This window comes from Tasmannia lanceolata, unplaced genomic scaffold, assembly GCF_043159265.1.
Source record: "Tasmannia lanceolata isolate RefF3 unplaced genomic scaffold, GAP_Taslan_0.1 ptg000018l, whole genome shotgun sequence".
Classification (NCBI taxonomy): domain Eukaryota; kingdom Viridiplantae; phylum Streptophyta; class Magnoliopsida; order Canellales; family Winteraceae; genus Tasmannia; species Tasmannia lanceolata.
This window is the reverse complement of record NW_027518695.1, coordinates 19,048,416-19,073,520: the sequence shown is the minus strand read 5'-3', so window position 1 is coordinate 19,073,520 and position 25,105 is coordinate 19,048,416. Positions and strand designations below refer to the sequence as shown.

At 40.0% G+C, this 25,105-nt stretch overlaps 1 protein-coding gene across 1 annotated transcript; it reads left to right on the top strand.

Moving 5' to 3' along the window:
• The first annotated feature begins 632 nt into the window (after positions 1 to 632).
• On the top strand, positions 633 to 3,888 carry LOC143850120 (uncharacterized). Its single transcript, XM_077359420.1, has 2 exons — positions 633 to 3,755; positions 3,880 to 3,888. The coding sequence occupies exons 1-2, from the start codon at positions 633 to 635 to the stop codon at positions 3,886 to 3,888; spliced, it is 3,132 nt and encodes a 1,043-aa protein (XP_077215535.1).
• The last annotated feature ends 21,217 nt before the right edge of the window (positions 3,889 to 25,105 follow it).

Below are 25,105 nucleotides of genomic sequence, written 5' to 3'. Positions count from 1 at the left end.
ATGGGTTTAGAGAAATCATCTTTCTATGCACCTTTGTGCTTCCCTTGTCAGATTACCGCACACTCTTGTACTCCTAAGGTTATCACACCACCTAGCTGTGAAAACCTTACTCCTGATCTCATTGCATCCATAGTAGCTGCTTGGAGAGACAAAATCGCGGAGAGGAGATCTGCTTTCGCATCTAAACTTCGGAAGGGAGAAATACTGGAGGAGCCTGCAAACAAGAGAGCTCGGATCGAAGAGCTTTGAAGATTCCTTTTCATGAAATTGTCATTTTAATTTCTTCAAATTTCATTGTAAATGGTTACTTTCATCCAATTGTTAACAAAGACTAATGTTTTGATTGTAACTACATTTTGACTATTGATCAATGGAATAGCATTTATGTCTTTCTCTTATCTTATTTGGTACAGAATACTTTATCTCAATGCTTATCGTTTTAATTTAGTATGTTAATTTCCAATACAGGATTCTAAAATCGAGCAAACATCGCTCCCTCAGGCGTCAGTCAACCTGCATGGTCTAGACAGTCAACCACGTCTAGACTCATTCGTCAATTTGAACCGTTAACCTTACCTGAACAATCTGCATCCTCTTTATCTGAATCATCTGAATCCCTAGAGTCTGTCCAAATGGCTGAACCCAATGATGCGCTAACTAAAATTCAAGAGATGATGGTGAATCTTACCCGGGATATGGCCTTTATGAAAGAGGAGATGGCCCAAATGAAAGCCCAGTCTAATGAAAAGGTCTCTACTTCTAGAGCACCTACGGTTCAACCCCCTCCCGCTATACCGGCAAATCCGAGCCCTGCAAATTTGAACCACCCTTTCATTTCACCAGTAGACGTCGACCTAGAGGAAGGGCAGTATGCTGAAGAATATTGCATTCCAGATGTGGCCCGATATAATAAAGAAAAACAGGTAGCTGATCAATTGGAGAAGCTGACAAAAGAAATGGAAAGCTTGAAGCATCAAGGCCCAAAGCAGTTCGATATATCTGAGCTGATAATGTCTCCGGGAGTCACCTTGCCCCCTAAATTCAAAACCCCCGATTACGACAAATATGATGGGACTGGATGTCCCCGGAATCATATGAGGTGGTTTATTGAGATGTCGCAGCAGTGTGGGCTATCTCCTGAGCAAATGGCCAGGGTCTTTCCAATGTCTCTTACTGGGGTGGCGAAGAAGTGGTTTCTACGTCGAAAGCCCGAAGAGGTGAAGACCTTACAAAGCATCTCCAACAAATTTGTAGAGCAGTTTTCTATGGAAGAGGGGATAGAGGTTACCAAAAGGGATCTCAAGCAGTTAAAGCAAGGTCCTCTGGAGACCTTTACCTTTTTCATCCGTCGTTGGCGTCGAAAGTCTGCCCAGCTAAGCGAGAGGCTATCAGAAGAAGATCAGATCAAGCTGGTGATCAAGGGTTTGTCGCCGCAGTATTTCCATTTTTTGTCCCCTCAGCATTACACCGATTTTGACCATCTAATTAAGACTGGGACGAGGACTGAGGATGCAATAGCTAAGGGTCTGAGGGCCAGGCTCCCATCAGAGATCAGGGAAGGAAAGAGACCCGTGGTCGCACAGAAAGAAGTTGACCACGTAAACTATGTTCGCCCGGAGGCCAGGACTGTAACAGAGGTGGCGAGACCAGCCCCAGCCCCAGTAGAACAAAAACCTCTGAGGCACTTTGATCCGCTCCCATACCCTTTACCTCTGATTCTGAAAAAGTTGATAAGGGATAAGAAAATCAGGCTACCTGAAATTAGGCCAGTACCTAACCCGTTACCCCCATATTGGAGAGCAGACCAGTATTGTGAATACCACAGAAATTCGGGTCACCTCACTGAAAGATGTCTGGCCTTAAAGCATGCGCTCCAGACTATGTTAGAGAACGGAAAGCTTGAGGTGGAAAGGCCCAATGTAACTCGGAATCCCCTTCCCAATCATCGTGCAATTCCTCCTCCTGCGACGAATGCCATTTTTGTCGAGGAGCCAGTTCTTGATCCATCCATTCTCATTTGTGCAATCACTCCTGATGAACCTTATATTCTAAGATTTGATCCTGAAGAGATCGAGGAGATGGAAAGAGAAAGGTCTTATGCCCTCTGGAGGGGGAGCACCAGCTTGGCAGAGGCGTCCTCTCCATATGTCCTTCGATGTGAAGATGTCGAGGCAGAAAAGGAAACGCCTTATGTTCTAAGGATGGGTGATTTTGAAGAAGAGGAGGTAATTGAAACTCCGTATGTTCTGAGAATGGATGCAGATGATTTGCTTCTGTTAGAAGATCAGTGTGACGAGCTTCGTCATGTTACCAGGGGTGGCCGTGTGTTCAAGCCCGCGGAATTGAGAGCAGAAAACCCTGTAGAAGCAGTAAGAGCAGCTGAGAATCAGGGGCAGAGTAGGCCGAGTGCAGATGAGGAAGAAGATAATCTGTTGAAGCAGCTGAAGAAGACCCAAGCAAACGTTTCCATTTGGGGCCTACTTATGTCTTCGTCTAAGCACAGGAAGGTTGTACTCAAGGAGTTGAATGCTGCTCAGGTGTCAACTGAGATCACTCCCGATGAGTTAGTAAGCCTAGTCGCGGTAACTAGGACTTCCAAGGTAATATCTTTCACGGACGATGATTTACCTCCTGAAGGGAGTGACCATGCCCGTTCACTCAAAATTACTGTGATCTGCAACAAGAAAAGGGTACCCGAAGTGCTAGTCGACAATGGGTCCGCTCTGAATATTTGTCCTCTAAGTACTGCAGCAACTTTGGGCTTCGGGCCCGGGGATTTCATTCCTTCTGAGCAGGGTATATTAGCGTATGATGGCACCCGGCGAGATGTCATCGGAACCCTGGCCACTGAAATCCAGATTGGAGGAGAAGACTTCGACATCGAATTTCAAGTATTGGACATTAAGGCTTCTTTCTTGCTGTTATTGGGTCGATCTTGGCTGCATAAGGTCGGAGTTATCCCTTCTACCCTTCATCAAAAGTTGAAGTTTGTTCATAACGGCAGGGTAGTGACTGTAAAGGGTGACCCGGACTTAGAGATTGGGCAGATTTCACAAGAGCTAGTAGTTGGGAAGGAAGCCGATGTCAGCTTGACAGGTTTTTCACTGGAGGTGTCGGTCATATCCATGAAAGAAGCCATGGGCGAGGAAGTTTTCTTCTTGACTAGCACCAACTCGAATGTAGTCAGGATGATCCGTAAACAAGGTTATATTCCGGGCGCAGGGCTGGGCAAATATCATCAAGGCCCTACTGAGTGGCCTGTGATCAGAACTTTCAATGGTCTCTTTGGCCTGGGATATGAGCCGACCGAGCAGGAGGTCAAGGAAATGAAAAGATACATGCTGAAATGGGCCGAGTGCCGCCGCCGGGGACTAGAATTGCCTATGGGATCAATCAGTCTGGTCAGAAATGGCATTTTCAGAAAAGAGGGGGCAGATTTTCCATTTTGCGGGTTTGCTGAGCCATGGACCTATGATGTGACAGGGCAGAGGTTTCCGGGTTTCGAAATATTCTTTAACCTGGAGTTATCAGAAGCGCCAATGAGTGTTCGGATTACTGAGGAAGCATCGGAAACTGATTGGGCCGATGTTTTAGAGCCGAGCTGTCTGAATGTCATGTTTCAGATTGAATATCCAGTGGTTGGCGGTGAGACCGAAGCGTCAGAGGTGGCAGTGATAGGCAGAGATGCATTCATTCTGAACCCCGCAGAGTTAATCACCCCAGCCGAGGGACCCTTGACCAACTGGACCTCCCAGGTTTTACCTCGAGTAGTCTTTCAGTATAGTCCCGTTTCCTCAAAAGAGTCAGTAGTCTCTAAGTATACGTCTACTTCCCAGTCTGATATTGAGTTTGTTTATTCTAACGATTCTTTTGATGCAGGTACCGTAGAAGTTGGATCTGGTTCCGGAGTCGGTGACAAGTCTCTTTCTAATAAGGTCGAGTCCAAGAGTACTTTAGATGATGAGTTTATTTCTTCAACTGCACATATGCCAGCGTTGGTTGAGTTCAATGTTGAGTTGTCTGTTGAGTCTTTGAATACATCGTTAAAGTCCAATGCAATGCCTGCTGTGGGCTATTCCATTCTTGATGTAACCAATTCTATGAATGAAATGAAAGACTCTTTTACATACATTCCTGTTTCTGTTTCTCCTGTTTCCATTTCAAGTACTGAATCTGCTCTTAAAACTGATAATATTAATAATGATAATCAAGATTCCTTCTCTGATGAGGATGCCGACGAAACTCCCCTTGAAATCAAACATATGATTCAACAAGAGGAGAGTCGCCGAGCAAGACCGCTCGAAGAGGAAATTGAAACTGTAAATATTGGTGACGAAACCTTAATTCGGGAAATACGAATTGGCAAAACTTTATCTCCCGAAGAGCGTGAGGAATTAATCACTTTACTTAAGGAGTTCAAGGAGGTTTTTGCTTGGTCTTATGATGACATGCCGGGATTGAGCGAAGACATTGTCCAGCATCGATTGCCTCTAATCCCTGGCGCAAAGCCAAAGAAGCAAAAACTTCGAAAACTTAAAACAGAATGGGAGTTAAAAGTTCATGATGAAGTTAAAAAGCTATTGGAAGTAAAATTCATTCAAGTTGTTGAATATCCAGAATGGCTAGCGAATATAGTGCCGGTGCCCAAAAAGGACGGAAAGGTCAGGATGTGTGTGGACTTCAGGGACCTCAACAAAGCAAGCCCGAAGGACGATTTTCCGCTTCCGAACATTGATCTTCTGGTGGACAATACCGCTGGTCATGCTCTGTTATCTTTTATGGATGGGTTTTCAGGATATAATCAGATTAAGATGGCTCCAGAAGATATGATCAAGACAGCGTTTACTACTCAGTGGGGAACTTACTGTTACAGAGTAATGCCTTTTGGGTTGAAGAATGCAGGTGCTACTTATCAGAGAGCTGCAACTACTCTTCTTCATGATATGATCCACAAAGAAGTCGAGGTCTATGTAGATGATATGATCGTCAAGGGAAAGACTCGACCAGAGCATACTGTCGCTTTAAGAAAATTCTTTGAAAGAATCAGAAAGTATCAGCTTCGTCTAAACCCCAGCAAGTGTGTATTCGGGGTTACTTCAGGAAAGCTACTTGGATTCATGGTGAGTGAAAGGGGAATCGAAGTAGATCCTCAGAAAATCAAAGCGATTCAGGAGATGGAACCGCCGAGGACCGAAAAGCAGATCCGAGGTTTTCTCGGGAAAGTTCAGTATCTGAGACGGTTTATAGCTCACCTGACCATGACCTGTGAGCCTATTTTCAAGCTTCTGAAGAAGAATTCATCGAAGAAATGGACCGAAGAGTGCCAGGTGGCTTTTGAAAAGATTAAGCAGTGTTTATCCTTACCTCCTGTTTTATCCCCAGTCATCCTGGGTCAGCCATTATTGTTGTATTTGTCCATCACAGATACGGCGATGGGTTGTATGCTTGCTCAGCAAGATTCAGGGTCAAAGAAGGAAAGGCCAGTATACTACATCAGCAAGAAGATGCTAGAATACGAAGTGAAATATACAATCTTGGAGAAGACCTGTCTAGCATTAGTTTGGGCAACTCGGAGGCTCCGGCATTACTTGTTATCAAGTAAAGTACTTCTGCTTTCACGAATGGATCCGTTGAAGTATCTGTTTGAGAAGCCTGCTCTTACTGGAAGAACCGCAAGGTGGCTGTTATTGTTATCTGAGTTCGACATTACTTATGTCACTCAGAAGTCTGTTAAAGGGCGGGTCATTGCAGAACAGTTAGCTGATTCCCCTGTGGAAGAGAATGCATTCCTAAAGGTTGAATTTCCCGATGAAGAGATTATGGATGTTGAAGAAGATACTCCAAATACCAGATGGACAATGTATTTTGATGGTGCAGTCAATAACCAAGGTCAGGGAATAGGAGCAGTACTCGTATCACCTCAGAAGGAGTATATTCCTATATCTATCAAGTTGCAGTTTGAGTGCACCAACAACATGGCCGAGTATGAAGCTTGTATTGCCGGACTGGAGGCAGCCTTAGCTTTGCAGATTCAAGACATTGATGTGTTTGGAGATTCCATTTTGATCATTTGCCAGACTAATGGAAAATGGAAGACTCGGGAAGATAAATTGATCCCGTATAATGTATATCTCGAATCTTTGGTCCAGAAGTTCAGGAGCATTACGTTCACTCACTTGTACAGAACAAAGAATCATTTTGCTGATGCTTTGGCTACACTGGCTTCTATGTTAGACATTTCAGCAACAATGGAGGTCCAGCCACTTACAGTGCGACTGCAATGGGAGCCAGCACATGTGAACGTTATCGAAATAGCAGCCAGGTGCCCAGATGGAAAGCCCTGGTATACAGACATCGGGAATCTCATATCTGGTGAAGGGCATCCACCTGAGGCTTCTGGAAAAGAGCGAAGAACCCTTCAAAAATTAGCTGCCAATTTTGTTATTTGTGGTGATCAGTTATATCGCAGATCCTTTGACGGAATCCAGCTTTTGTGTGTTGATGAAGACAAAGCAGTTGAGCTTATCGAGCAGACCCATGAGGGAGTTTGTGGACCTCATATGAATGGGAAAATGTTGTCAAGAAAGATTTTGAGACTTGGATTCTATTGGCCCACAATGGAAGCAGACTGCTTCGCATTTGTGAAGAAATGCCATAAGTGTCAAGTCTATGCAAATCTTATTCATGTACCTCCTTCGGAGTTGCACTCTATGACTTCTCCATGGCCGTTTTCAGTATGGGGAATTGACATAATTGGGAAGGTTCATCCGAAGTCTTCGAGCGGGCATGAATACATTCTGGTCGCAATTGATTACTTTACGAAATGGATTGAAGCCGCTTCGTATGCTTCTATTACTTCGAATACAGTTGCAAAGTTCATCCGTGCCAACATTATTTGCAGATATGGAGTACCTCATGAGTTAATCTCAGATAATGGTTCTCACTTCAAGAAGGAAGTAGCGCACTTGTGTGTAGAGTTTAAAATAAAGCATCACAAGTCGTCTCCTTATAGGCCGCAGACGAATGGAGCCGTTGAAGCAGCAAACAAGAACATCAAGGTAATCATCGGCAAGATGACAGAAACTTACAAAGACTGGTCAAACAAGCTTCCTTATGCTTTGTGGGCTTACAGGACGTCGATCAGATCTTCTACAGGTGTCACTCCGTATTCTTTAGTGTATGGAATGGAAGCAGTTTTGCCTGTTGAACTGAGAATCCCATCCCTAAGAGTGATGATAGAGGCAAGCTTGCCGGAATCTGAATGGGCGAAGGCCAGGCATCAGGAACTGCAGATAATAGATGAGAAGAGGCTACGAGCTCTATATCATATCCAGGGGTATCAAAGGCGGATTGAAAGGGCGTTCAATAAGAAGGTTCGTGTCCGAGATTTGAAACCAGGGGATCTTGTCTTGAAGTCCTATAGGGCACCGGTATTTGATCCAAGAGGGAAGTTTCGTCCAAATTGGTCTGGTCCTTATATTGTCGATGAAGTCCTGCCAGGAAAAGCCGTAAGACTCCTCAATGAAAATGGAGAAAAATTAACAGAACCTACAAACCTGGATCAGTTAAAGAAATATTACGCCTAAAACACTGGAAGGCCATCTTTGGACGACTTGAGCCTGTTAAGCCAATAGCCCAGATTTCAAAAATGAAAACCCCTTTTTGCTAAACTCCTTTGAGCCAAAAGCAAAATCTCTTTATCAAACTTAAACCAGGGGCATCTTTTATGACTCTCGTCATAAAAGATATTAACCTCGAACTACGCGGGACCTGATTCCCATTTTCTTTGGGGATACGTAGGCAGTCTGGAGGATCCAGATTCGGTCTAATTGCTCACAACTTACCAAATGTTATCCTGTTTGAACCCGAGCCTACCTAAAAGTCCTTCTGGTGTTATTGGCCCAGGTTTGTAAAAAAAAAAGAGAAAAGAAAAATGATGGAGTCTTGGACCCGCTAGACTGAAAACCCGCAAGGGCGTTCTAGGCAAAAGTTAGGGTCATTCACCCGCTAAGTTGAAAACCCGAAAGGGCGGCTTAGGCAAAAATCAGGGTGCTAAGCCTGCTGGATGGAAAAAGCTGCAAGGGCAGACAGTCCAGACAAAAATTAAGGCGTGCGGTCCGCTGAATCGAAACCCTAGAAGGGGCAATTCGGTATGGCAGTGATTTCACAGAGGATGGCTTTTGAAAGCCGATTGTGCTTCCGTTTTGGGCATTACTTCAGAGTCTGAGTAAGCGCCAGCATAAATTCTTTCGATACTTCTTCAAGTTAAAGTGGTTAAAGCTAAGTAATCCAAAGGAGGTAATAACCGTGACTGAAATACCGAAAAGAGGAATGAAACACTTTTAGATGCGGTATTCAAAAGATCCTAAGAGCGGTAGACTGTTACCACCTTAAACATTTATCAAATTAAGAAGCAGATTCAGTCTCTTTTAGAGTCTATGTAGTGCATTTGTCAAAGTTTTCGTCTGTCATTTGTCAAAGTCTCGTTTATCGTGTGTCAAAATCTTTCATTGTCAGGTCAAAGTCAGGTCTTTAAGGTCAACTTTAGCCTTTACTTCTCTTGAGGCTGGGGTGATAAGCTTTAAAAGTAAGAAGTTGCATCTCCTGCGGACAGAGCCGAACAGAGCAGAGTTCAGAAGGGGCAACTTTTCAAGTTTATTCGGAATGTTATCACGAAGTGCAGGAGGAAGAATGCTTTGAGCAGAACCCATTTTCCTATATTTGTAAAAGCTTTGTAACCTCAAGCATTTCTTTGAAATGAAAGCCTTTCAGTTGAACCCTTGCGTTTGGCTCTCTTATGAATCTTGTAATGGAAATAAAATCATACTAGGGGCATCTTTTATGACTTGGTTTCCCAAGTCATAAAAGACGTCGAACAAAACTTTAGAGTTGAGATGGCTATTCTTGTCAAAAAAAAGATAAGAGAAGCTCAAACATCCCTTTTCGAGCTAGGCTCCTTGATCAATTTCTTCAGAAAAATCCAATCCTCGTTGGAATTTAAAATTGAGTTTTGCATTTTTCAAAATATAGGCTGAGTTTTGGTTTATTTGTTTAAAGGGGCCAATGCCCGCGAGATTTCGTCAAATACCTTTGAGTTATACCTGTGGTAAAGGTTATGATTTCCAGATCTATTCCAGCTATGCTATGTTTTAGATATCTTTCCTCCCCTCTGATCTCTGGGAGGTTATGATAGGAGCGACCTGACCATCATTTTTTAGAATAAAAAGCTTGAGATATCATCCTCTCCGGTCTTGAAAATTTGAGTCTTCTCAAATATTCTCTACCCGTCCTGTAATCCGGTATTGAAAGTTTGAGTCTTCTCAAACATTCTTTACCCGTTTTGAAATCCGGTATTGAAAATTTGAGTCTTCTCAAATATTCTCTACCCGTCTTGTAATCCGGTATCGAAAATTTGAGTCTTCTCAAATATTCTCTACCCGTCTTGTAATCCGGTATTGAAAGTTTGAGTCTTCTCAAACATTCTTTACCCGTTTGAAATCCGGTATTGAAAATTTGAGTCTTCTCAAATATTCTCTGCCCGTCTTGTAATCCGGTATTGAAAGTTTGAGTCTTCTCAAACATTCTTTACCCGTTTTGAAATCCGGTATCGAAAATTTGAGTCTTCTCAAATATTCTCTACCCGTCTTGTAATCCGGTATTGAAAGTTTGAGTCTTCTCAAACATTCTTTACCCGTTTGAAATTCGGTATTGAAAATTTGAGTCTTCTCAAATATTCTCTACCCGTCTTGTAATCCGGTATTGAAAGTTTGAGTCTTCTCAAACATTCTTTACCCGTTTGAAATCCGGTATTGAAAATTTGAGTCTTCTCAAATATTCTCTACCCGTCTTGTAATCCGGTATTGAAAGTTTGAGTCTTCTCAAACATTCTTTACCCGTTTTGAAATCCGGTATTGAAAATTTGAGTCTTCTTAAATATTCTCTACCCGTCTTGTAATCCGGTATTGAAAGTTTGAGTCTTCTCAAACATTCTTTACCCGTTTTGAAATCCGGTATTGAAAATTTGAGTCTTCTCAAATATTCTCTACCCGTCTTGTAATCCGGTATTCAAAGTTTGAGTCTTCTCAAACATTCTTTACCCGTTTTGAAATCCGGTATTGAAAATTTGAGTCTTCTCAAATATTCTCTACGCGTCTTGTAATCCGGTATCGAAAGTTTGAGTCTTCTCAAACATTCTTTACCCGTTTTGAAATCCGGTATTGAAACTTTGAGTCTTCTCAAACAATTCTTTACCCGTTTTGAATGATCTGGCTCTCGATTCCAGGATAAAAACTCGATATATCTCCTTGGCTCCTAGCTTTGCTAAGTTATAGCCATTGTTTCTTCCTTCGACCTCTAACTTTGTTATGTCAGGTATTTTCTGGCTGTCGATTCCAGGATAAAAACTCGGTGGTAAAATGAAAACTCTTTGAGTGATTGGAATGATTTGTTTGTTTGTTTGGTTGGTGCTCTTTGAGCAATTGTTATGTTTACTTTGGCTTAGCCTGAAAAAAAAAAATAGTGTGTGTGTTTGTGTTTTTATAATCGTTCCTTCATCTTTGTTAAATAGTTTAGATAGTTGAGTCATGAGTATTAGAGAGAGACTATCTCATTGAGATGTCATGTTTGCCGAGTTAAGAGTCAATGAGAGGCCATTGCCTTATTTGCTTCTAAATTTTGATTTTTGTTGTCATGTATTTTACTGTTTTGCTTTTGCAAATATCGTTCTTAGAACCAAAAAAAAAAAAAAAAAAAAACAAAAAAAACAAAAAAATTGGTTTGCTTTGTTTTCGGGTCGATCAAAATGCGTTGTCTGTTCAGCTTTGCCATTCGCGTGTTACACACGCTCTGCCAAAGAGGGGCATCTGTAGACACCCCATTTTGATCGGACCCAAGTTCGCTATGCTTGGGCAAAACCCCATCCAATCATCTCCGCCATGTTTCGCATTTTTTCCGTTAAGTGTTGAGAGAGATTATTCATAAGAATCCGAGCAAAAGAGAATTTGGATCCGTTTGGTGGGCCCGCCTTGAGCATTTGTTTAGATTTGGATCAAACAGGGGGGCCCGCACATTGTTTTAGTGAAAAATGAGTTTTGAACTACTTCGATCCAACGCCTAAAGATGACCATCAAGAGAACGGTCAAAATCTCAGAGAAGTCGTTTTAACAACCAATTTTGTTACGATCATCAAGTTGAGTTATTCAGATAAGCCTACAGAAATGATTTAGAGGGGCGCAGCCAATCTACATTATGTTGCATCAAATGAACCAGTTCAGACCATTCTATCGAAATAATTTGGGTCCACATCTATTCCATGTTGAGGCCCACCAAACGATCCAAACCATTCTTGAAAATGATTTTTGAAGTTGTGGATCGTCAAATTGATGGTTGAAATTATTCTAATTAGAATTAATTTTGTGGCACAACTAATTTGCAATATGGATCATCCAAATGGATGGTTTAGATCATCCAATGGGAGAGACTCAGGGGGCCCACATTATGAGTGATCCAAGCCTATCACTTGATAGCCAATTATTTGAATGCTTCAGATCATCCCATAGAAGAGATTTTCGAGGGTGCAACCAACTTACATTTCAGCCCATCAATTGTACAGATCAGATCAGCCCATTGAAATAATTTAGGAGGACACAACCTGCCTAGGTTGGGACCCATCAATTGGATGGTCTGGATCGTCATAGAGGAATGATTTAAGGGGGCGCAATCCATATAGGCAATGGCATATTGCTTGGACGGTCTAGATCATATGGCAAATGATTTAAGAGAAGAAAAGGGTTGCTTGTACAACACTTCATGGAGGGGTATTTTATTAATTAAAGCTAAATATAAAAAAAAAATTTTGTTGAAAGAGGGCACACGGTTTTGAACATGGGAATGGGTGTGGTGTTGTTTAAAATAGCAATTTAAAAAAAAAAGGAAAAAAGAAAGAAAAGGGAAGCATGTTGTGATTGAAAAGGTAGCATTTTTTCTTTTCCCTTGCATGGAGCCACATGGTTTTGAACATGGGAATGGGTGTGGTGTTGTTTAAAATAGCAATTTAAAAAAAAAGAAAAGAAAGAAAAGAGAAGCATGGTGATTGGAAAGGTAGTATTTTTCTTCTTCCCTTGCATGGAGCCATACGGTTTTCAATTTGAGAAATAGTATAATGATGAGTGCATGCTTAAAATATCAATTTTAAAATGATTGCATCACATTTGCTAAAATAAAAAATTGCTTTGCAAAATGTGGATGGCATCTTCTATACACTATTTAGGGAACAACTAATATTTTATGGAAAGAGGCTTTGATTCTTAATTGAACCTACCCTTAATTGAAGGATTGAGGAGAGGGATAGAACAAAAAGAGAGAACTCATTCTCGTAGGGAGAAAACAGAGGGAAGGAGATAAAAAAAAACAAAGGAATTCCCACTCCCTCCTACCTTAGAAAAATTTGATCCCCTTCCCACTTGCATATGGCCTAACTGGGCTCCCTTCCATTCCTTAGCATAGCCCGAAACCCACTATCTCAACCGATATCCATTAAACCCTCTACCACCATCTCTTCCACCTTCATCTCTAACACCAAAACCCTCTTCTTCTACTTTATTCCATAACAGCCACCTGAGCTACCCTCTAATTTGGAAATCTGCCCCAACCCATAACCGTGCCTCTTCTTCTTCTACTTCCGACTCCTACCTCCGGTCCTCCACCATTTTGTCATCACTAGGGGGCTGATTGAATCCGGCAAAAAATTCACAACCCGATCTAACTCCGGCGAGACTCCGTGCATCTGGTAATCTCTATTCACAGCGACTACTTCATCGTTTAGTCTGCTGCACATATTGGGGTATGTAGGGTACTTGTGCATGAGTTATTCTCATATGTATGGACTGTTTATAACAGATTTCTGCTGCATGTATTGGTTTGTAGGGTACTTGTGCATTATTTGTTCTCATACGTGTGAACTGTGTATAGCAGATCTATAGGGAGGACTAGTTGTTTGCACATCATTTCAGCTCCTATTTCTGTGTATAAAAATCAGTTTATTCACTTCATTTCAGCCCCACTGTTTTAGCACAATTCTGTCCATGGTTCCCCTCCCGAATCAGTCCCAGTTTATTCACAACCCGGTCCATGTTGCTGCCCCAGGTTTGCACCCTATTGCTACCTCCGTTTCAGCACAGATTCACCTCTATTTCAGCCTCATTGCTGCCCTTGTTTTAACATAAATGCTGTCCATACTGCTGCTCCCTGTTTCAGCACAGTTTTCACCCATGATTCACCCCATTTTTAAGCGCATCTCTGCCCCAATTTGAGGCACGATTCTGCCCACAGTTCGGTCCATGCTGCTGTCCCAGTTTTGGCACAAATCTGTCCCTATATTCAGCCATGTTTAGCACAAAAATCTGTTCACAACTCACCCTTGTTTTAGCACAAATTATGTCCCCACTTCAGTCCATGTTGCTGCCCTTGTTTTGGGATAAATTCATTCCATGTTGCTGTCCCAGTTTTGGCACAAATCTGTCCCATAGCTCAGCCTCGGTTTTATGCACATTCCTAAACACATTTCAACCCCTGTCTTAAGCACTATTTAGCCCATCAACCAAACTCATCTCATTTTATTCCACCAATTCAGTTTTATGTCCAAGGGGTGAATAAGTCACTGGTAATGCATTCGTTTACATATTTAGTTTACTACACTGGTGTAAGGGCTGTTTGTTAACCCACTGGAAGTTCGTTTTTATTGTGTTTGAAAGGAAAACTGTTATCGTTCATCTTCATTATCTTAAACTGACAAGTACTGTATCTCCTTTCCATTGTGCTTGAACTGAAAATCAAAATCAAGGTCGGTCCATCTAGAAACTTATATTGTGCCTGTCCTTGAGTGATTCACTTTGTGATTTCCACGGTGTTGTCAAATGAGTTTTGGTCCTATGCTCTGCCTTTAATTGAGAATTGTGGAATGGTTTTGCATGCATTTAGGAATTCGTTTTTCTCAGTGGCTAATGTATGTATGTCTGTGTGCGTGAGTGTGTGTTGTGTATATATGTGAACATATGTCTGCGTATATATATATGTGTGTGTATGGGTGTGAGTGAGTGTGTATTCTCCTAGGTATGGTGATCTTTGCTGTCCAGTTATGAATTTTTTCCTTTCTCGACCTCAAATACTCAAAATTTTTAAAAAAGCAAACATATCAATCTTGTAGATCTCGTCAAGCCGGTCAGTTCGACATATGGCGGCCCAAATTTGGCCAAAAGACGAGAGAGTTATGCTCGTTTAAAGTTTAGTCCATAATGATATTTTTGTTCCAAGTGTTTTAGAAATTATCGTGTCGAGTAATTTTTGGGCTGCTTCTGATCGGAATTGCTCAAAAATGTCAACTGGAAAAGTGTTTGTTATAATGTTTCCTAAAACTGTCTTATTGAGCAAATGTTTCCATAAATGCTTTTTAATATGTCAAAAACGACTTGCAAGCTTCATTTTTTTTAAACAAACTGTCATTTCTGCAACAGCAGCTTGCTGGCCATTTTTAGGCTATTCCAGATCTATTTCGTCCAAAGCCATACAAAGAAAAAATGTTCTTCACAAGATTTTCTAATACTTTGTCCTTGAGTGAATTTTTCCAGAAGCGATGTTTTAAGTGTCAAAACTGAGCCCGAACTTTCAGTTAAAACGCTAATATGTCTTTTAATGGCGATGGATCGGAAGAGGCCATTTTCCGGACACTTCTGGCTAGATCCGAACAAACTGGTCAACTGAGAGAATGTCATTCATGCTGAGATCTACAATTTTGATTGGTAGAGTTTTTGATGGTTTTGATGTTTGAGGGGTCTAAAAGTCAGTTCAAAGTTGCACTTTTAACATTATATGTCATGATTGTGCTATTTCTTGAAAATCATGGACAATATGAGCTCTATTCAATTTTAATGAGTGTTTGGGATGTTTTGAGCTTGGTAACAAGTTTTAAATCATATATTGAATCATTCCCATGACTTGTTCGGCATTTTTGACCATTTTTTGTGAAAATTACATGTTGAGTGGAAATTTCACCTTTTCTTTTTTTTTTTTTAGATTGCTTTGAGCCTATATTGATTCTAATGCTTGTATTGGGATATGATGAGCATGCTAGCAAGTCATAAATCATATATTGAATCATTCCCATGATTTGTTTGGCATTTTTAACTATTTTGGTAAAAATTACATGTTAGGTGGAAATTTTACCTTTTCTTTTTTTTTTTAGATTGTTTTGAGCCTATATTGATTCTAATGCTTGTATCGGGGCGATGAAGGCGCTAGCCCAAGCCCATCCTTAGGGGACTTGCTCAGTCCGAGTAGCATACCCCTCCTTTGTATATAGGAGACTTGTCCAGTCTCATTCTCTTGCTTAACCTCCTCTTTGTGTGTCGTTTGGTTTTGGGAGAACACCCTACTCAGCTTGGCAGCATACCCCTACCCTTATGGGTATTGGGTTGCACATTTGTTGCACCCTAGGGCTAGGTAGCTGTCCGGCCCGGTTGGGTGTTTTACCTTTGCCAAATATGCACAGGGTCTCTTATTCCTTTTTACGTCATTTGTGTCTCGGAGACAAGCCTTGTCTCCTGTAGAGAGTTTCTCCTTTAGGAGGCTTACCTAGCCTCATGTTAGAATAACCCTTCCTCCTGGCGAGTCTTTGACTCATTTTTACCCCTTTCTTGGTAGTGTTTTTAGTGAGTCTCTGACTCATTTGTGCTCTTCTTTTTTAGTGTGTTAGTTAGTAGTTCGCCTTTAGATTTGTTGTCATTCATCCTTGTTTGAGACTAACTCAGTCATATAGAGCCTTCCCTGCTTGGGATCTTAGATTGTTTTCTCTGTTCTTGGGACACTTCTTTACGTGTTGTGGTTTGTCTCTTTGAGACGCTTGTTGTTTGTTCGGGGTTTCCCCTTTTGATTTAGGGCTTTGCCCTAGTTTGTGGTTATGCTTGCGTGTTCCCTTGAAGGGTGAAAACATTTAAGAATCTAAGAGCATTGGAAAAGCTTTAAAATCCAAAAACATTAGAAATTTGAAACTCAAAAACATTTGAAAACTTTAAAAATATCAAAAACATTGGAAAACATAAAAAAACCTTTAAAAAAATCTAAAGTGTTGAGTGTTTCTTTTATAAGCGTAGTTTGAGAGTTCGTTTCGAACTACGTTGGCTTGATCCTCTCCCATGAGGTACGTAGTGCAGCTTGGGATCCATGTCCCAAGTCCAGCCAAACTTTGTAAATAAAAATGCTTTAACCCTTCAACTTTAAGACCTTGTTTTTAACAAAAATCTTTCTCTAGAGTTAGGAGTTTGTCCTAGATAGAGAGTTTTAGAGTTAGGCGTTCGTCTTTGATTTGTTGTGTGCTTGTTTGTGTTTGTTTTAGAGTTAGGGGTTTGTCCTAGCTAGGAGTGCCTCCGTCCGGTTAGTTGGCGATTCACATCGCCGACTGATGACTAGGTCTTGGATACGTTAGCAATCCTATTGTTTTCCTTAGGGCACACAGCCTAGTTACACATAGGTTGTAGGAACCACCTGCATTAGCTTAGGGCTAACCTGCATTTAGTTAGGACATATAGGGAGTCCTAAAATCTACAATTCACTGGAATTTAAATAATCGTACAATAAACTTTAATAATTAGTCCGGTCTTTTAGATCGAGTCTAGGATAGAGGTCTAGGTGTCTTAGGCATCCTAGCTTAGAATAGGTACGAAGAACTACGTTGCCTTGATTCTCGTGGAGGCGGGGATACGTAGGCTTCTTTGGATGAATACCAGACCATCCGAGGACTCGGGCTAATAATTTAGAGTCTTAGGATTTGTTGTATGGTTATTATATGTTTTGATGTGTTTTCTTACTTTCTTGTACTGATCCTGTACCTTTAGCTATAGCTTGCATGTGTTTGCACATCAGAATTTAGACACCCATTAGGCATGTCACTCATAACCTAGCTATGCTTAGGTGACACATCTTTCATTTTATTTTATGTGTGTTTATTATTTCATCCCCGAGTCATGCATGATTAGGTAGACGTTCACTCGGGGATATTTGTTCCCATTTCACATGATTTTTACCCAAACTTCTTCGAAGTTAATGAAAAATGGCATAAGAGACCAAGTGTTCGCACTTGGGCGAATTGGGGGCGCCTAACCCCTTCCCCATTCGTCATCAGGCACGGACCCTTTGTATCTCTGGTTATCCATTGCAAACAGAGCATTTGTTTTGGTTCCATGGCATGTCCATGGATGGCGACTCTGAGTTTATTTTAGGTATGTCTCGGTTTCGAGCCCTGGCTCCGGATCAAGACATATCTCTTTCTTTTTATATCGCCACTCGAGCTATGCTATGAGGGTGGCATCAGTTTCGAGAGTTCCTTGGCAGAGCTCTCCTTCACTTTGTGGAGATCTTAGAGGATTGCAGGAGGGATCTCGCGTCCCTCGGCATCGTCCTCAGGATCGGGGTCTACACCCACTAGGATCAAAAGGAGTTGAAGCAGGTGAACAATCAAAATGATTAAACTTTTTAAGAACTTTTTCAATATAATGTGACTGGGTTAGAATCAAACTACTGTTATGTCTTATGATTCTTATACCCAAGATCACATCTGCTTCACCCATATCTTTCATATCAAAGTTTTGAGATAAAAATAATTTAGTACTTTGAATACATTCAAAATCTGTACTAAATATTAACATATCATCAACATATAAACATATAATAACACCACTACCACCTTTAAAGTTACTATATACACATTTATCTGACTCATGAATTCTATAACCATTAGAGACTAACACCTTATCAAATCTTTCATGCCATTGCTTAGGAGCTTGCTTTAGGCCATATAAAGATTTGACTAATTTACAGACTTTATGCTCTTGACCAGGTAAAATGAAACCTTCAGGTTGTTCCATATACACTTCTTCATCAAGTTCACCATTTAAGAATGCTGTTTTAACATCCATTTGGTGAATGTGAAGTTTGTATATGGAAGCAAGAGCAATCAAGACTCTAATGGTAGAAATCCTAGCAACGGGTGCATATGTATCAAAATAATTAATTCCGGGTTTTTGAGTAAACCCTTTGGCAACTAACCTAGCTTTAAACTTTTCTATAGTTCCATCTACTTTGATCTTCTTTTTGAAGATCCACTTACACCCAATAGGTTTAGATCCATGTGGTAGATCAACTAAATACCAAGTCTTATTACCCATAATAGAATCCATTTCCTCATTAATTGCTTCTTTCCAAAAAGCGACATCCTGTGACTTTATGGCTTCCGTATAGGTTTGAGGGTCACTTTCTACATTTAAATCTAACATTATAGAAGATTTGAGTTTTTCTCTTGTCCCTTCTACTAGGTAAGTAACAAAGTCAGGACCAAAACTCTTTTCACTTCTATCTCTTTTACTTCTTCTTATTTCACTAGGTTCACCATCTTTTGTTTGTGGTTCTAAAGAAAGTTCCACAGTATTACTAGGCTGAACTTCTTTTGGAATTGAAGTGAACCTATTCTCATAGAAGAAGGCATCTCTAGATTCAATTATTGTATTAATTTGTAGAAAATCATTAGGTTCTATAACTAGAAACCTATATGCCTTACTATGGCTAGCATATCCTAAAAAAATACACTCTATACCCTTCTCACCTAATTTTCTTAATTTAGATTTAGGAACTTTAACAATGGCTCTACAACCCCAAACTTTAAGATAATTCAAGTTTGGTTTTCTTTTCTTCCAAAGCTCATAAGGGGTTACATTATTCTTTTTACTTGGTACCCTATTCAATATGTAACAAGCAGTAAGTAATGCTTCACCCCAAAAACTTTTATTCAAATCAGAATTAACAAGCATAGCATTAACCATTTCAGTTAAAGTTCTATTTTTTCTTTCTGCTACACCATTTTGCTGTGGTGTATAAGGGGCAGAAGTTTCATGAACTATGCCCACTGATTCACAGAAAAGAGGGAAATGGTATTCACCACCCCTATCAGATCTAAGGCATTTAATGCATGTTTCACATTGGTTTTCTACTTCTGTTTTATAAACCTTAAACTTTTCCAACACTTCATCTTTATGACTAAGTAAATATACATAGCAAAATTTAGTAAAATCATCTATAAAAGTAACAAAATACTTTTTACGTCCCTTGGTAGGAACACTATGTATATCGCATACATCGCTATGTACAAGGTCTAACAGATTAGAAGTTCTATCTACTGAGGGAAATGGTTTAGTTATTAATTTAGTTTGCATACATATTTTGCATTTATCTACTAAATCAATTTCACATTTTGGAATTAAATCTAACTTAACCATATCATGCATTTTCCTAGTACTAACATGTCCTAAACGATTATGCCATAAAGATAAAGAGTCAACAACATAAGCAAAGACATTCACTTTATTGATATTGAGTTTAAACATCCCTTCATACATATATCCCTTTCCAACAAAGGTACCCCCCTTAGAAAGAATGAATTTGTCAGATTCAAATACGAGCTTGAAGCCATTCTTGTTAAGAATGCTTCCAGAAACTAAATTCTTTCGCACTTCAGGTACATGAAAGACATCGGTAAGAGTGAGGCGCTTGCCGGATGTAAATTCCAGTTCTACTTTGCCTCTTCCTTTGACTTTTGCCGTCGACGAATTGCCCATGTAAAGGACACTTCCATCTTCAACCGTTTCATAGGTCGAAAACAGATTCCTGTCTTTGCAGACATGCCTCGTCGCACCCGAGTCAATCCACTAATCATTGCCATCTTCAATAATATTTGCTTCTGAAATCATGGCCACAAACTTGTTGTTGTCTGTTGGTGTTCCCGACTTCTTATCTTTAAGAAGTCGACATTCACTCTTGTAGTGGCCTGGTTTGCCACAATTGAAACAAGCACCCTTCCTTTTCTTATTCTTATTATTCTTCTTGTAAGGGTGTTTGTTTCTCTTCCGATTGCCTTTCCCTTGTTGGTTTGGTTTATTGACATTGTCCACCAAGTGTATCTTAGATGAAGAATTCTCATGATCATCTTTATGATCTCTAATCCTTGACTCTTCCTCAATCCTGAGGCATAGAGCCAAGTCATCAAGAGAAATCTCCTCTTTCTTGTGTTTAAGACTTTTTCTAAATTCTTTCCAACTTGGCGGAAGTTTGTCAATAATCGACGGAATTATAAAGGAATCATCAAGTAAAATGCCTTGCAAATGAATTTGACTCATCATGTGTTGGATTTCATGCAGTTGATCAATAACAGGTCTATCATCTACCATGCGATAATTCAGGAAATGACTCACAGAGAATTTTTTGCTGCTAGCATCCTCCGCCATGTACTTCGCTTCGAGTGCGTTCCAAATCTCACTTGCCGATCACATTCCCTGATATATGTCGAACAAAGTATCCGACATAGCATTGAGGATGTGCCCTTTGCAGATGTAATCATCTTGTTCCCATTTCATTCTTGCACGAGCCTGCGCTAATGTCTCATTTTCAACTGTTGTCGGCCTTGGGGATGTGAGAACTCGAACTACTTTGAGCGACGTAAGGATGAAGTGCAACTTCTTCTGCCATCGCTTGAAATTCCCTTTGTCAAATCGCTCAAGTTTGACAAAGTCTTGGGACATTTGACGGATTGAGTACAACGCCATTGAAGCAAAGAAAAAATCTGTCTTAAGATTGTTAGAGAAATAATTCTGTATCTTTTGGAAAGAAAAAGCAGTAACCAGTTTGCTTCAAGGCGCGAAATCGCTTTTCTTAAGACAGATTTCGCCCCCACTAGAAGTGTGCAAAGGGGATCCGCGAACTGCCTCCAAGATACAATGAAGCCAGTAGGAATGTCCTACTAATTTGACGACGCTATGCACAAGCAGAGTCAAATCCGAAATGCCCTTAGAATCTTACAAGCCTGAGAGAATCAGTCTAATTTCTGTTACTGCAGTATAATAGTAATTAGATAAACAATAAGAAAATAGTTTAGTAAAACGAATTTTGGTGGGAGCAAGAAAGAGAGTATAATGCACTAGAAGTCTTAAGAATTTATCCAGAAATGAGTAAATTCGATTGTACTTTGAAATGGTTGGGTTCTGCAACTTTTATAGAGCCTCTGGTGTCTTTTCAGTGTGAAAAACACCCCTGTATAGAGTCTTTCCAGATCGGTTTGAAAATTAAAGGCTCCAATCGCTCCTCGCTACGATGCGGCGTGCGAAGTGCAAAGTGCGCCTAAAAAAGCGTCAATAAAGCGCCACTATGCGCCCTATAGCCCATTGCCTACGCCGCGCGTGCGCGAACGGTGCGTTGCACCGTCCCGCGGGTCCAACCATGGGTTCAACCCAATGTGCAATCAAACAAGTAATAGAAAAGTGTAGTGCTTTATAAGCCCTTCTCTTTCTTTTCTCTCATCCGATTTGGGACTATCTTTTCAACTACATTACACTATTCTCTTTCTCTTGCAAAAAGCAACTATTTCCAAAGAAAAGTTTTTCTTTTTCCAAAACACACTTAAAAAAAATATTTTCCAAAAATTGTTTTGACCAAAAACACTTGATTTTGAAAAATCTTTAATACATTTGTGGGGCCTAAAATGGACGGATTTGTGGACAAACACTATCTGTCCATTTTCCCCCCACAAATGGACACCCTATTGTGATCCAATTGAGCTGATTTTGGTAGACCCCCCATCCATGATGAGGCCTCCCAAATGAATGGTTTGGATCACCCCCCCCCCCCCCCCCCCCCGGCGCACACACACACACAATGCCCCCCTTGTTTCTTTGCTCGAGCGCTGAGAAGCTTATCTGCGCTTGAGCGTAGAAACCATTTTTCTCTTATATATATGTGTGTGTGTGTGTGTGTTTCGGTTATGGTTTACTAGCTGGGCCGTAGTCCTCATTACTGTTGACTACCGTTTTTCAGACCTTGAGGATCACCAGTAGGTTCGCTGAGCAGTGGAGATTTGCCGCATCCTTGATCGAGAGATTTTACTTCAGCTTTTTATTCTCTAGTTCAGTAATTAGCATGGTGAGGTGATTTGATGTTGATGTATTTAGAAGACTTATTATGACTTTTTTATTCGAGATGTTATATTATTTCAATTAACTAAATTTAGCTTCCGCACTAGTTAGTAAATGCTTTGAAAGGTGTACCCTTTTAAAGCGATTCTACTATGAGTAAATTTGTGAATTGTTAGAAGTTGAGCCTTGTGTGTTCGTGGGGGTAATTCTACGGACATTGCGGCGGCTGTTACAGGCACCGGCCTAAGAATACTGTTCGGGGCATGACAACAATGCTCCAAACCATGTAAGAAAGTCACCATTGGAAACTTATTTCCATATGAGAAATAACGTACCCAAAACTCAAGCCTTCTTCCATGTGCACAATTTAATGGACAGCAAGATGATTGGCTTTTATATGTTGGGCAAGTAACAGGTGGAAAATTCTAATTCTCACTTGCCTTCTTACAGTTGAAGAGTAAGGAAAAATGCTCTGTAGAAGAGATACACTTTCCATATCCTATCTTTTCTAGGACTGGCTACCTAACTAGACTCATAAGGAATCACAAATGGCAATAGTGTTTCCTTAAAGGTAGGTTGTTGATAGAAAGAGTTAAATTGCTAATTTTCTAATTAGGAAATTCCTAAATTAGAACCCTAGCCAAATGGAAATTACAAATACTGAAGAGGCAAATGGGTATTTCCAAATGGGTTTGAGGGCACTCGTTAAGGAGCATTTAAAGCACCTATTTTCATGCACCCCCACGCATATATCCTCAAACACATTTATTACTGGAGCAACGATTGTAGTCGAGATTTTATTTCCATAATTACAATTTCAACAAAGAGGCTTGGGTTTGGTTTTACAAAAATACCCCTACCATGACAAAATAACAAGAATACCCTTATCTCATAAAAGATAACGAAAATATCCCTACTTAAATCTCATGAAAAATGACAAAAATACTAATATCTCATAGAAAGTGTTAAATACACCTATCTCTTAAAAAAAAAACTCATATATCATGGAAAATAAAAAGACCCTATCTCATAGAAAATGATCAAAGTATTACTCACTCATAAAAAATGACCAATACACGTATATCTCATAGAAAATAATAAAAAAGACTTATCTTGGTGGACGGCTCTGCACTTACGTGCAACCCGAAAAAAATATTGGTGGCCGCATTTTTTGGTGATCCAACCATTCATTTTGTTGGGCCCGGATTTTATTCTCTAATTCAGATCTAATTTTATTCTCTAATAAAATCTTCTCCATAGAATGATCTTAACCCTTTGATTTGAGAAGGTTTACAATGGACACAGCAATATAAAAAAACTACATAGATCGGGGTTAGGATTGAAAAATATTTTCTAGGCACACCCCCAACAAATGAAAAAAATACGTGTGCCGACATTGTTTGCGTGGGTGATCCAACCATTCATTTGTTGGGCCCTAATGTAGACAGTGTGGGCCCGTAAAATCTTCTCCATAGAATGATCTTAACCCTTTGATTTGAGGAAGTTTAAAATGGACACCACAATAAAAAAAAAATTCATAGATTGGAAGGTTAGGATCATCGATCGTATGAACAAAATACACTATCTCATAAAAATGACAAAATACACTATCTCATGAAAATGACAAAAATAAACTTATCTCATATAAAATAATAAAATATTTCAATCTCATGGAAAATGGGTTAAGGTACTTTGGCTATTATCTTTTATGACATAGGGGTATTCTTGTTATTTTCTCGTAATAGAAATGAAATTGTGGGAAACGCTTCTCTAATAATAAATGTGTTTTGAGGATAAAAGTGTGGGTACATGAAAATAGGTGCTTTAAATGCTCCTTAACAAAACCCATTCCAAATATAAATGTATTTTCTCGTTAGCAAAACCCTTTCCAAATATAGGAAATAGTTCCAAGTTTGGAAAGAGGTTTCTATTTTCAGAACTTGCTAAATTTGAATAGTGTCCAAAATAGAATTTCCGAAATTAGAAGTTTCCCAAAATGATAGGTGACACGACGATGCCATTTCAATGGACCAATTGCCGATTTGGCACTTATCATCTATTTGACAAACCCTGATGACCCGATCGTTGATCAGAGATTTCCGACCGTTGATCAGAAGGGCCCGACGAGATGCACATGCATCAGTTGACAATATAGCATTGAACTCTCTTGCATAATTATTGCATGTCTGCTGAGATGACGTTCTTGTCCCCCACCCCCCTTATAACTTACAAACCAAAACCAAATTAACTCCACAAAAAAGGTAGATTTTGCTTGAAGTTTCTTGGGAATGGTGCTCTTTCTCTCTTCGACCCTCTCTCTCATCTCTATATTGGTAATAACCTCTCATAAGTATTCTACTATTCGCTGAGTCTGCCATGAAACCAAACACTACTTGCCACTATTCTCCGAGGTAATTCCAAGAAAATCCAATGCAGTATCCTCCCTGTTAACTACTTATTCAACTACTCTCTGAGTCTATGCGCTGCGTAACCAAACACGGCCTAGAAGACCTCCAACTCCTGCTTGCCTAGAATTTCATAAGCTTGAATCATCAAAATTTAGCTTGAAAAATCCATTACTTGGAGGCTCCCAAACCTGTGAGGTCATCAGCCTTGACTCCCTACTACTGCACACCTCAGATTGCAGAGTCTGAGGATCACATGCTATTATTAATGTTCGATCCCGATGGTATTTGAGTGCCTTGAATGCATACCAACAAACTTAGACTTCGGTTCTAGATATCTCAATTAAACTTCAACTACCCAATCATATGGGAAGGCAAATCTTGTCTTAATTTATAAGCATTTAATGCTTTGTCGATAACTTGAATTTTCCGGAAAAAAAAATTTATAAAAAAAAAATCATTTTATTTCTGAAATGATAGGTGGATGAGCTTATATTTAATTCAGCATCATTCTGGCACCGCACAATAAAAATATAAAAACGCACTCTTCTTCATCACTTTTTTTCTTTTGTTTTTCCCTCTTCGCCGAGCATATTACTGCAACTCTGAAGAGGGTGAAGAAGATGAGGGGAGACAAGAAGAAAAGAAAGAGGAAGAGGAAGAGGAAGAGGAAGAAGCAAAAGAGGAGAAAGAAGA